General features: G+C 45.6%; 1 protein-coding gene across 4 annotated transcripts; it reads right to left on the reverse strand.

The window, feature by feature from the left end:
* Window positions 1-229: 229 nt before the first annotated feature.
* Window positions 230-12,679, reverse strand: LOC140460290 (uncharacterized). 4 transcript variants are annotated; one of them, XM_072554734.1, is made up of 4 exons: window positions 12,574-12,666; window positions 8,051-8,129; window positions 7,080-7,234; window positions 230-4,902 (listed from the first exon to the last, which is right to left on the reverse strand). In XM_072554734.1, exon 4 carries the CDS (start codon window positions 4,555-4,557, stop codon window positions 3,661-3,663), a length of 897 nt encoding a protein of 298 aa, XP_072410835.1. In that variant the 5' UTR covers window positions 4,558-4,902; window positions 7,080-7,234; window positions 8,051-8,129; window positions 12,574-12,666; the 3' UTR covers window positions 230-3,660. The 4 variants fall into 4 exon arrangements, 3 of the variants coding, with proteins under 3 accessions (XP_072410835.1, XP_072410834.1, XP_072410836.1); XR_011953962.1 differs by lacking the exon at window positions 8,051-8,129 and having other exon boundaries at window positions 230-1,305; window positions 12,574-12,679; XM_072554733.1 differs by lacking the exon at window positions 8,051-8,129 and having other exon boundaries at window positions 12,574-12,679.
* Window positions 12,680-13,750: the final 1,071 nt, after the last annotated feature.

The raw sequence follows: 13,750 nt of genomic DNA on the forward strand, positions 1-13,750 counted from the left end.
CACCCACAACCACACCATGAGGCTGGGATTAATATTGACTCCATTGCATTCAAGAGAATGTCATCAATACTGTTATAAAGCGAAGGCTGAACCCACCCCCCCCCCAACTCTCCAAGATCTCAAACCGAAACTTCCAAAGAGTGGCACATTGCCCTTTAATCTGTAAAGTCAGTGTGATAAGTGGTGTAACCTGCTGTAGTGTTAAAAGTAAATCCCTGACACTTTAAAATCAACAATCAGCAATTTATTTAACCAACTCTCACGATGAACAAATAATCGAAACTATTAACAAACTGAATAAATTCTTCTTAACTACTGAGTATTCTGGAATAAATCAAGATTCTTCTGGTATGCTGTTCCAATCAATACATGTCCCACTCAGATAACACAAACTAGAATTTAATCTCTCAGATTACAACCAGGTTATGTGTCTTCCGGAATATTCTGTGCCATCTTCTGTCGGGAATGCCTCCTCTGATTCCTCTGTCAGGAATCCCCTTCTCTATTTTTCTAAATGATGCTTTCTCTAATACACAGCTGACTGAGAGCACCAATTCTTTATGATAGGATTGGTCCTGTTGTCAAAACTTTAGGATTTAAATTTAATAAGTTTTTGGTAGCCAATGGGGCTGATTTAAATTGATTGGTGAAATTGAACACCTATTGTCTTGTCCTGCTAACTGTACAGCCCTTTGATACAAATGTTTCAGTTCAGGTGCTTTCTGTTGTGATGATGCTGCTCCTTTAAGAAGATTACGTTGTTGGTTTATTTTCAGGAGGGGTTGTAAAAGGCAGAGCTTCTCATTCGTCTAGGATTAAGGATTTCACTAATGGTTAACAGATACTGGCTAAGGCAACAATCAGGGAAAAGGGTTTGACATTTTATTTTCTAAAACACTTCTACAATGAAAGGGCAGTTGTCCCATTTTTTTCCCCTGGTTTGGGTTTTAGCAGGCAGTCTGTCTGAAGCTGCTGTAGGAAGAGATGTTTCCTGATTCAACAGATGTTTCTGGCTGACTCTGAAGGCTCAGGGAAAATAGTACCAGCGTATTCAGCCTCTCCCTGTAGCTCAAACCTTGCAGCCCTGGCAACATCCTTCCAAACTTTTTCTGAACCCTTTTTTAGTTTCACAATGTCTTAAAAAGATGTCAACTTTGCTCGACTAATGTGGGAGAATTTTCTGCATGATGCGTTCTGTCTGAAAGAGCCCTCCCCTGTGCTGTGACAGAGCTGCAGTGACTTTCAAAAGCCTGACAAATGCTGTTATCAGTCAAGGATTCATTGGGAGAAGCTTCTCAATCACATCTGTAAATGGAGAAAGTGTTTTTAATAATGAGATATGAATAAAGGCTGCATTAATTTTTTGTTCTGAAGACTTACTCATACATCTCAAAACAGAGCTTATGAACTCGGTCACAAGAAGTCTACGGGAATATAAGACACCAATGCCTATTTCCTGACCAGGACCAACTTTGCACAGCAAAAAATGGGCATTTAAAACGAATGGCACCCCATTTATTTAAAGATCAGGTGAACTTATGAGGCACAGCATTGCCTTAGAAATGAGAGATCCTTGACACACACAGCCAAAATCATCACTGCCATTATTATCTAATCAGAATTTAGGCTGGGATGTTTTTCCACTGGAGCAGAGGAGGTTGAGAGGCAATATTTTCAAACCATGAGGGGTAGAGTTGGCTTAATGGTAGCTGTCTCTTCCCTCGGGGGAGGATTTCAAGAGCAAGGACGTGTTTTTATGGTGAGAGGAGAAAAATGGAAGAAAAGATGTGGGGCAAAATATTTACAGAGTATAGTTTGCCTGGGGAAACAGCTGCCAGTGGAAGTGGTTGAAGCAGATACATGAACAACATTAAAAATGTGTTTCAACAAATACATGGATAGGAAAGCTTTAGAAGGATATGGGCCAAGTGCAAGAAAATGAGGTTAGTGTTGACAAACATTTTGGTCAGCATGGACCGGTTTGGGCTGAAAGGCCTGTCTCTGTGCTATAGTACTCGATGACTGGTGTTCCTGTCACTCTGACAGTGTTGAGTTTCCACATGAACCAGGAAAAAGTGAGGACTGAAAATGCTGGAGATCAGAGTTGAGAGTGTGATGCTGGAAAAGCACAGCAGGTTAGGCAGCACCCGAGGAGCAGGAGGATTGATGTTTCAGTCATAAGGACATCCAGATGAATATCTCACTAAATCATGCTGAATAAAATCTGATCTCATTCGTCAACTCTGAAGTGGAGGTGCTGGGGGTGGACCGGTCAGGAGTCACACAACACCAGGTGACAATCCCAATAGATTGATTTGAACTCATGAGCTTTCGAAGCACTGTTCCTTCATCAGGTGAAGTGATGAAGGAGCAGCACTGATGAAGGAGCAATGCTCCCAAAGCTTGGGATTTCAAATAAACCTGTTGGACTGTAACCTGGGGTTGTGTGACTTCTGACTTCTTCAACTGTGCATTCATGTTGAAATTGATGGGATATTTTATCCAACTCGGAGTAGTTAAATCATATCGCTTGGAGGGGTTCATTTGAAATCTTCCCGGAGGTGAATTTAACAAGATTGAATTATTCAAAGTTACTCAATTCTAAACTTACATCAGGACCGGTAGTCAGAGAGGTACAGCACAGAAACAGATCCTTCAGTCCAACCCGTCCATGCTGATCAGATAGTCTAAATTAATCTGGTCCCATTTGCCAGCACTTGGCCCAAAACCCTCTAACCCTTTCTATTCATGTCCCCAACCAAATGTCTTTTAAATTCTGTAATTCTAACCAGCCTCCTCCACTTCCTCTGGCAGCTTATTCCATACACGCACCACACTCTGCATGAAAAGTTTTCCCTTTAGGTCCCTTTTAAATCTTTCCCCTCTCACTCTAAACCTATGCCCTCTTGTTCGAACAACATCCTGATAAATCATTTCTGATGGAGATGTCAACGTTTCGGGTAGAACCCTTCTTCAGTCCTGAGGGATAATATCTGAAATGCTGACTCCTGTTGTGCCCAGCCTCCTGTTTGTCTATTTTAGATTCCAGCATCTGCAGTTTTTTATTTTGTCTCTAACAAATGGTGGAGCAGATTCGATGGGTCAAAATAGCCTAACTTCTGCTCCAATGGTCTTGTGGTCTTAGGATTGTGCGGGTCCTGGGCTCAATGAGCAGCAGCGCCCACTGGAAGCAATGTTCACAGAATCATAGAATCCCTGCAGTGTGGAAACGGGCCCTTCTGCCCAACAAGCGCAGAGCGACCCTTTGAAGAGTAACTCACCCAGACACATTCTCCTATCCTATCACTCTGCACTTACCCCTTACTAATGCACCACACCTACACACTCCTGAACACTATGGGACTATTTAGCTTGGCCAATTCGCCCAAATATGCGCATGTTTGGACTTTGGGAAGACACTGCAGCACGCGGAGGAAACGCACACAGACACTGGTGGCCGGGGCGGGTGGGGCAGGGGAGGAATACGTGCAAACTCCACACAGACAGTCACCCTGAGGATGAAATCTGCGTCCCTGGTGTTATGAGGCAGCAGTGCTAACCAATGAGCCACCACCACTCCCAACCCCGCACCCCCCAGTAGAAAACAAAAAAAGCCTGTCAGCTCTCCCACTGCACCCACTATCAGAAAGGGCAGGAGGTTCAGTCCTGGGGATGACCCTCAGCAGTGGTACCGGCAGAATCGGATTGTTGGGAGCATTGGTGCCTCCGCTGGTGCTTGTTCAAGCTGCAGGACATTGTGAACTTCTGCCCACATACAGGGCAGGCAAACGGCCTCTCCCCAGTGTGGACCCGCTGGTGCGTCAGTAGAGTGGAGGAGACAGCAAAGCCCTTCCCGCACTCGAGGCAGGTGAATGGCCTCTCCCCAGTGTGGACCCACCGGTGTGTCAGCAGGTGGGAGGCCTGGGTAAAGCCCTTCCCGCACTCAGAGCAGCTGAAGGGCCTTTCCCCAGTGTGGACCCGCCGGTGCTTCAGCAGGTCGGAAGAGCGTGTAAAGCACTTCCCGCAGACAGAGCAGGTGAATGGCCTCTCACCGGTGTGGACCCGCCGGTGGGCCAGCAGGTCAGAGGAATCGCTGAAGGCCTTTCCACATTTGGGGCAGGGGAAGGGCTTCTCACCGGTATGGACCCGTCGGTGAATCACGAGGTGGGAGGAGCGAGTGAACACTTTCCCACAATCGGGGCAGCGGAAGGGCCTCTCCCCTGTGTGCACCCGCTGGTGCCTCATCAGGGCAGAGGAATCATTGAAGGCCTTCTCACACTTGAGGCAGCTGAAGGGCCTCTCCCCTGTGTGAACCCGCAAGTGCCTCAGTCGGGCGGAGGAATCGCTGAAGCTCTTCCTGCACTCAGGGCAGCTGAAGGGCCTCTCCCCTGTGTGCACCCGTCGGTGCCTCAGCAGGGCAGAGGAATCACTGAAGGCCTTCCCGCATTCAGGACAGGAGAATGGTTTCTCCCTGGTGTGACTGCGCCGATGTGTCTCCAGGGCAGACGGGACACGGAAGCCTTTCCCGCAGTCGCGACACTTCCATGGTTTCTCCATCGCCGAAGCTACAGTTGCACACAAACACGTGTATGTCCCCTCCCTGCCTTGAATTCCTCTTTCCAGGCCAGATAACTGATTCAGGCTCCACACTCAGTGCGTTGCTGCAACAGTAGGGTCTCTCTTCCAGTCCCACTGATGCTGAAAACGTACTGAAACAGGAACCAATTGGATCATAGTTGAAAATTGTTGCAGTCCCGATGGATTGAGTGGCTCACAAATGCTGGAGAATCAGAGTCAAAAACTATGGGTCAGGCAGCATCCGAAGAGCAGGAGTATCAATGGTTCAGGTATAAGCCCTTCATGTCTTGATTTTGAAACTTCATCTTCAGATCTTCAAATACTCTGTAAAACGAGGTTACAAAAGTCAGCACTGTCAGTCCAGGGTAGAAATTCAGAACAAGCAATTCTACTTTCTACAGAACATTCTTTTCTTTTGTTATTCCACAAAACTGAAAGCACCATCCCTCTCTCTCTCTCTCTCTCTCTGTTCTCACTCCATTCTAATTCTCCTGAAAGTGCTGATTCAGGATCTGACAGGGACAGAAGAGCAAAACAGTCATGACTGACATCTCTCTGAATTTTGGATACCTCCACCTGAAAATTAATATCTTCCACGACATTGGGATACTGTTGAGAGTGATTTTGGGAAGCAAAAATAAAGTGTGTACATTCAGGATGAACCTGCAATTCAGCTTCTTGACAAACAACCAAACGCAAAATGGTTAACGTGCCCCCACGGGGGTGGGGGAGTTTTGGAATGAGACATCAAGGCAATGATACTAGAGAGAAACTGAACAGACTGAAGTGGCAAACCAGAGTCATCTAGATATACAGCACAGACAAAGGCCCTTTGGTCCAACTGGTCTATGCTGACCAGATATCCTCACCGAATCTAGTCTCATTTGCCAGCGTTTGGCCCATATCCTTCGAAACCCTTCCTATTCATATACACATCCAGATGCCTTTAAATATGTTAGGATTATGCCAGCATCCACTACTTCCTCTGGCAGCTCTTTCCTTACATGCACCATCTTCTGCATGAATTTCCCCTTAGGTCCCTTTTAAATCTCCCCCACCCCCCCAAACCTATTATTCATTAGTTCTGGATTTCCAGAGAAGTGACCTTGTTTATTTACCCTATCCATGCCTCTCTTGCTTTTATAAACAATGGAAGCATCAACGGCTTGGGGGGGGGGGGGGGGGGGGAAGGAAGCCGAATGTGCTGGAGCCAATGCGGAAGAAGAGGACACAAAACCTTGAAGCTGCAATGAGGAATACTGCATGTGCTGTACTTGTACCTGTTGCATTTATTTGTGGGAATCAAGTGCATTTTAAAAATAAAAACATACAAGATATCTACCTCTCCCCTTTCCCAATCTCCCAATGCTGTCCTGCACACAGAGTGAGAGAATTGGGAGCAGGAGTTGGCCATTTGGTCTTTTGAGCCTGCACCAGCATTGAACAGATCATAACTGGATATGAATATACCTACAGCCAGGTGGATAGACTGGGATTTCTTTCAGTGGAGCAGAGGAGATTGAGAGGTGATGTTAGAGAGGATTATAAAATCATGAGGGGTACAGATGAGGTGAACGGCAGGTGTCCTTTTACTAGGGTGGGGCTTTCAAGATTAGGGAGCAAATTTTGAAGGGGAGAGGAGAAAGATTTTAAAAAAGACATGAAGAGCTCCATTTTCTTCACACAGAGAGTGGTTTGTGTGGATGGGTATCCAGAGGAAGTGGTGGATGCAGGTACAATTACAATGTTTCATAGACATTTGGATAAGCACATGAATAGGAAAAGTTCAGAGGGATATGGGCCAATCACTGGCAAATGGGACTAGTTGGGTTTGAGAACATAGTCAGCATAGACTAGTTGGACCGAAGGGTCCATTCTGTGCTGTATGACCCTGTAGCTGTTCTGTACTGGTCTTAAAACCATTTTCTTGGAAATCCAAGATTGCAGTGGTTTGAGTGGTCTGCTGTGCGGGGCTCTGTGCCATACCCCCGACAAGGTGGACCTTTACCCCCTCCCCCCCACCTCATTAACCATTTGTAAGAGAAAAAAAATTGCTAATAGAAATTTCTGAACATCTGGAGCTGCTATAATTGTGGTTTGACAGCGTTAGGATCAGAATGAAAGCAAATGAAGGAAAGGGGCCGACAGGGATGCAGCAGGCAGGGCACTCCCCTACTGCATTGGGGGTGCCTGGAGCCATTGCTCAAACTCCCAGGGCAGACCCTTTGGTTTAATGGGGCAGCAGTAGTTACTCTCGGAGTTTGCCAAACTCTGAGAAAAGATTGAAGCAGCAGTGGAACCACTACCTGCCATGCTGGAAAAGCATGAGCAGGAAATTGAAATGTTGGACTGAAGAAAATAGGCAGCGGAGGAGAGGACCGTGGCATCGGAGACCGTGGCGGAGGTCTCAGGAGGAAGGATGTGAACGCTAGAAGACCAGGTTCGGGTCCTTCAGGAGCAAGTGGGCGACCTGGAAAACAAAAGTAGAAGAAAAATCTTACAGCTCGTGGGTCTTCCGGAATGCAAGGAAGGTGACGACCTCATTGGATTCCTGGGGCTGGAGTCGGAGTCGGGTCTGTTGAGTGTGGGGCGGGCCCACTGGATGGAAATGTGGTCAGGGCCGGACCCGCGCCCCCGCACGGTCCTAGTGCAACTCCTGCATTATAAAGTAAAACAGCTAGTGATTGAAACAGCAAGAAGACTGGTAAGAGATCCAGAGGCCTTAATGCACAAAGGCTCAAGAATAATGTCTTTTCAGGACTTCTCAGGAGCCTGGATTAAGAACAGAAGAGCATTTGATGAAGTTAACAGAAAATTAAGGGATCTGAACATTCAATATTCCTTGAGGTACCTGGCCGTGTTGCATTTCTCTCATGGAGGGACAGTATATAATTTTCATTCAACAGAAAAGGCGAAGGGCTTTGTGAATTCTCTGAATTAAAGGACTCAGGTCGGGGTGAAGGCGGGACATCATTACAGACAATGCTACTTTTTGCCCCTTTTTTTCTCCTCTCTCCTCTTTTTGTTGTGGTTATCGGCTTTATATGCCCTGCCTTAATGTAAAACTGGAATTATTTAATAAAACGGTCAGTTAGGTCTTGTCTGGGACCATTTTTTCACTGCTGTCCTTTTGTTTTTGGATTGGGGGTGGCTATATCTATGGTTAAGATGTATGGAAAAGGCGTAAGGGGAGATGGGCATCCATTGTTAACTATCAGAATGTAAATAACATGCTTTTTTCAATCTGTGAATTGCCTGGCGCTTGGGGCAAAGCCTCAGTGGGAAGGAGCCGGGATGGTGGCAAGGGTGGGGGAGTAGGAAGGGGGAGTTGAGGGGGGAGATCTCTACATAATTGGGGTTATTTGAGTGTTTGCTTAAGTTATATGTGGTGGTTAGATTTTTATTTATAGTAGTTTTTAATAGGAGTAGTTTTTAGACTTTATAGAGTTAATGTCTTTGTCGCTCACCACACCTCAGATAAGCTTCCTCCTCTTGGATAACCACAGGCTGCCCTGGATGACCATGGCTACTGATTCATTCAGGTGGTGCACCTGAAATGTAAAAGGGAGCCATTCCCCCATTAAAAAGATGCTGTTAAGCCTTAGAAAGGAAAGGGTGGACATCGCCCTGCTGCAAGAGACACATTGAAATGATAAGGAATATCTGAAACTGCAGCAGCGTTGGGGGTATGGGTATTCTTCTCCTCCTTTAGCTCCAAGTGTAGAGGAGTGGCTATACTGGTAAGAATGAACCTCCCTGTCCAAAGATTGAGCAAATTAAGGATGAACATGGATGGTCCATCATTCTTACAGCTCTAACACATGGAGAAGAGTATGGCGTCCTGAATGTATATCGTCCCCCGGTGCACCCTCTTAAATTTCTAATTGATGCAGTTGCTAAATTAATAAGTCTAGGGGTGAGCCGCATGGTCATTGGAGAAGATTTTAATCGCCTAATACATCCCGAGGTAGACAGGGTGCCAAGGGGCCAGGCAGGTACACCTGCACAACCTAAGCAGTTGGTGGACATGTGCGAGGAGTTGGGATTAGTGGATGTGTGGAGACATCTCCACCCTAATGGAAGAGACTTTACTTTCTATTCCAACCCACCCAAGTGCCACACGGGAACTGACATTTTTTAATGCCATTGGATTGCTTGAACAGAACATTGGCTTGTAAAATTGGGAATATAGTTGTCTCGGACCACGTGCCAGTGTATTTAGATGGTAAAATCAAGGGTGGTGGAATGGATGCATAGCACTGGTACATGGACCCATTCCTGTTAAGGGGTAGCAAATCCGTTGAGTACAGCAGAAGAGAGTTCAAGGCCTTCTGGGATATCAACCCAGGTACGGCCAGTAATCCAGCAATACTGTGGGAGGCCACTAAGGCATATTTATGAGGCCTGATTATTTCGTATTCAACAAATGGAAGGAGGCAGAGGGAGGAGCAACAACGGATGCTGGAGACCCGGCTGCAGATAGCTGAGAAAGCATATTATAATAGGCATTCCCTGGACAAATTGCAGCTCTCCGGACTGCTCTCGACTCATTGCACACACAGGAGGCAAAAAAAGGGTCTCCTTTGCTGAACAAAGATTGTTTGAATTTGAAGATAAGCCAAGTCGATATCTGGCTAGAAAGAAAAATGCTTCCCAATCTTTTATGTCTGTTAGAGAGAAGGCTGGCACAGTTACCAGTGAGTTGAAGAAGATCAATGGTAGATTTATGGAATACTTTGCACAGTTATATCGGTCAGAGGGAGACGAACACGGTGCAGCGAGGATGCAGTCCTTTTTTGAGAGCCTGCACCTCCCCAGTTTAAAGGCAAAACAGGTTTCCCTGTTGAGTGGGCCTATGACGATACAGGAGGTGCAGGAAGCAATAAAGCATCCCACGGTTGGCAAAGCACTGGGGTCAGATGGATTCCCAAGTGAATTCTATAAGGAATTCATAAATGTGTTCGTGGAGCCGCCTCTGGGGATGTATTGCTATTCATATACACAGGATTGTCTTCTGCACTCTCTTAGGGAGGCTAATATCTCCCTCATTTTAAAGAAGGGGAAAGAACCCGAAGAATGTGATTCACACAGACCCATTTCACTGTTGAATGTAAATTTTTAAATTGTATCCAAGATGCTGGCCCTGAGGTTGGAAAATGTGTTGCGCTAAATTATGAAAGATGATCAGATGGGTTTTGTCAAGGGCTGTAGCTCCTCCAACAATATCAGGAGGGTACTGACCATAGTGCAGGTATGCCAGCAAAGATTGATCCCGGGTTCGGTGTCTCCCTAGACGCAGAAAAGGCGTTTGACCAGATAGAATGGCCGTACGTATTTGGGATCCTACAGCGTTTTGGTTTGGGGGGATCCTTTGGTAGATGGGTGGTGGAGTTGCATAATGATCCTAAGGCAACCATCAACACAAACAGCACTAAATCAGATAACTTTAATATTGGGAGAGGTAGTCGACAGGGGTGTCCTCTTTCACCGTTGCTATTTGCCTTGGCAATTGAGCCATGAGCTGAGGCTATCAGGAGGGATCCTGAAATAGTGGGGCCAGGGGTGGGAATGGGCGGGAATAAGATCACCCTATAAGCTGATGACATCCACTTCTCCTTGGCCAATCCGGAGGAGTCCGTTCCTCGATTGATTCAAACAATTAATGTATTTGGAGTTTTTCGGGCTGCAGGATCAACTTTACAAAATCGGAAGCCATGCCAGTGGGAGGTATTAATGGAGGTGCCTGATCTGAAGGATGGAATGCAGTTCCTGTTTAGACGGTTGTCAAAAGGGTTTTTGTATTTGGGAATTTTTATTACCACTGCCTTCCACCAGCTGTATAAAGCTAACTGTGTACAATTACTGGAGAGGATAAAACGGTAGGGGGGGGGGGGTGGGGGTTGGCTGTTGGTGGTGGTAGTGGACCTTATAGACTTGGAGATATCAAATAAGTGCTTTGTTAGCATATGTGGGTGACTGGGCACGGGGGGATTCAGGGTCAATTTGGCTTGACATTGAAGCTTTGAAGTCCCCTAGTTAATCTATTATTCATGGATAAGATGAAATCCGTGACCGAGCAGTGTAAGAGTCCAATCATTTTAAATACGGTGAAAGCCTGGAAGATAATGAGGCAAGACAAGGGCAATTGGCTGAAGACCTCACCATTTACCCCATTGGCTGGAGCCCAAGGATTTCAATCTGGGGCTGGAAGTCATGGGAGAATAAGGGAATCTCCTGTCTGGGAAACTTATTTGAGGCGGAGATCTTGATGTTATTTAGCCAGCTAAGTCAGAAGTATGGATTGTCTAATAGGAACGTTTTCCAGTACTTTCAGGTAAGGGATTATATACAGAGGAAGACCACGCTCCTGGCTCAGCTTTACAGGCCACATGTGGAGAAAAGAGTGCTCCGGTGTACGGGTGCTCTTTCAGTTAGTATTTTGCATCATTTACAGAAGGGACGTGCTTTAGGGATGTGGATGGACTCTGGAATCGACCTTAGGACATGGAATCGGGAGCTAGGAGAGGATATTTCATTGGAAGTATGGGAAGATATATGGGAAAATGTAAGGAAAATTTCAATATGTAACAAAGCAGAGGTCATGCAATTGAAGATTTTACACAGGGCTCATTTGGCGCCAGAGAGGCTAGCTAAGTTTAAGAGAGGAGCGTCACCAGGGTGTCCCAAATGTAAAATTAGTATAGGCACTCTCCCACACTGTTGTAAGGTCCAGAGATACTGGAGTGCATGGTAAGAACATCCTGAGGATTGAAGTTCTTTTGGGGTTGCCAAATTTGCTCTCTCTGGGGGAACACGGGAAGAGACTGTGTAACATTCTTACCCACTGTGCGAGGAAGCACATTATAATGAATTGGCCATTGGAAAAGCCCCCAGGTCTTATGGGGTGGCATATGCTGGTGATGGAGCATCTCCCCCAAGACTACCTCACAAGTATGGTGCACCACAAAACAGAACAATTTTACAAGACATGGTGCCCTTTCTCAATTATATTGATGCAGACTTATCAGCAATATTAATTAGGGGTGTGGTACAGCCATGGGAATCAGTCTGGGCACCTGTAGGGTCCTGGGAGGGGGAGATTGGGGGAAAAGAATATTGAGAGAATGACTGGTGCTCCCAGGATTGGGAGCCTCAGTGGAGGTGTGGTGAGTGAAATAGAATAAAGTAATGTGATATAATCTAATTTAAGTTAATGTGCATTCAGTTTAATTTAATTTTTATTTAATTTGATTATAGTTTAGCTTAAGCTCAGCAGATATGGTTGTTCTGGTAGGGTAGCAGGTAGTTCATTATTAATAGCATTGTGATATGACATTGTTGTATTGCCTCTATCTTTCTGGACTTTGGTTTAGTTCTTTTCTGTGTCTAGATGTTTTGTAAAGGATTTGAAAAAGTTTCCAATAAAATATTTAATAAAAAAATTCTTGCCTTCCCCCATAACTATATTTGACATTTAAAAGTCAGATGAACTCAGCTTTGAATATATTCAATGACCCCTAACTGCAGGGAGACATTTCTGAACTCAATTTCTCTTGCTAACATACCATTTGCCTTGGTCATTGCTTGCTGCACCTCTGTGACAACTGGCATTGACTGGAGTAGAAAGCCCGAGTAGAAGGCAGCTGAGGCACCTTTGTACATCTACACATCATGCCTGATGAAGTGCTTGTGCCCAAAATGTTGACTCTCCTGCACCTCGGATGGTGCCTGACCTGCTGTGCTTTGCCAGGACCACACTTTTCAACTCTGAGCCCAGCATCTGCAGTCCTCACTTGCTCCACATCCCAATATATCATCATTTAAACAATGAATCTCATTTCTGCTTTTATTTCACAGGAAAGGCTACAACTGCACACAGTGTTACTGCATTTGCCACGTGTTTGCTAATTAAGACACAGACATGAACCAACTTTGCTGAAAGTCGAGTTGAACACGAGAATGGAAAAGGGGGTGAGAAAAATGTGTTGTACTCACAGATGTTGGATAGAGGAAAGAAGTTGCAGTTGGGGTAAGGCTCAATCTTCATTCAGAGAGAGAGGAGCAGCAACGACACCAACACAAACTCATGATCCAATTTCCGCATTCAGACAATGGGGCAGGCTCCTTCCGGTCCTCCAGCACATTCCATTGGCCAATCAAAACAATGTCGTGCGTCGTTCCGCTGGCAGAAAAGAGCATGCGCAGTATTCTGCTGACACTGAGAAGCATGCGCAGTGCTTGCTGACACCGAGAAGCATGCGCAGTATGCCAAATGGAATTGCCGGTGTAACTGCTAAATTTTCAGTGTCCAAATGCCAGTCAGAAAAAAGAAACGCTAGAGCCACAATTTGTTTTGTTTCCCTGGAGCTCAACACTTTATTCCTTTTTCATTTTGTCTGGCTGCTCAACATTTGTATGTCTTTTCCCCAGAGTAGAGGAAGTCCAAAACGAGAGGGGCAGAGGTATAAGGTGAGAGGGGAAAGGTTCAAAAGGGACCGAAGAGCGTGGTATAGGTATGGAATGAGCTACCAGAGGCAGTGGTCAAGGCTGGTACAATTCCAACATTTAAAAGGCATTTGGATGGGTATATGAATAGGAAGAGTTGAGGGGTATATGGTCCAAATGGTGGCAAATGGATCACTAGATTAATTTAGGATATATGGTCAGCGTGGACCGAAAGGTTTGTTTCCGTGCTGTGCAACTCTATGGCTCTATTTCTACACAATTTAAACCAATTTCATAAGACTAGGATTCGGCCCTTGCACCCTTCCAGCCTGTCCTCAACTGTGGCCGAACGACACAGATTTTTATGGAAATTTCAGAAAGATGGCTGCAGCTTTTTTTTTCAACAATTGAATATGCTTTCAGACTTTACCGATTTTCTGAGTACATCGTTTTAGCTATTCTCAATGTCAAAGATCAGCTATTTCTCGAATCAACCCCTCCTGTCTCCCAGGTAGAGTCATTACCATCCATTCTCTCTCTATGCTTAGAGGTCTCGAGGCAGGAGAAAGGATGGGGTTGGGGGTGTGGGGTCAGAGATTGGACAGGAGGAAGAGGCTTGGAGGGAAAGACAAAAAGAAAATGGACACGGGGACAGACCATCGGGGATAGAGAAAGCCTGGAGGTGCACAGGTTGGTGGGTAGAGGGTTTGGCAGAGAGAGAGAATGG

This window comes from Chiloscyllium punctatum, chromosome 36 (assembly GCF_047496795.1).
Source record: "Chiloscyllium punctatum isolate Juve2018m chromosome 36, sChiPun1.3, whole genome shotgun sequence".
Lineage (NCBI taxonomy): Eukaryota > Metazoa > Chordata > Chondrichthyes > Orectolobiformes > Hemiscylliidae > Chiloscyllium > Chiloscyllium punctatum.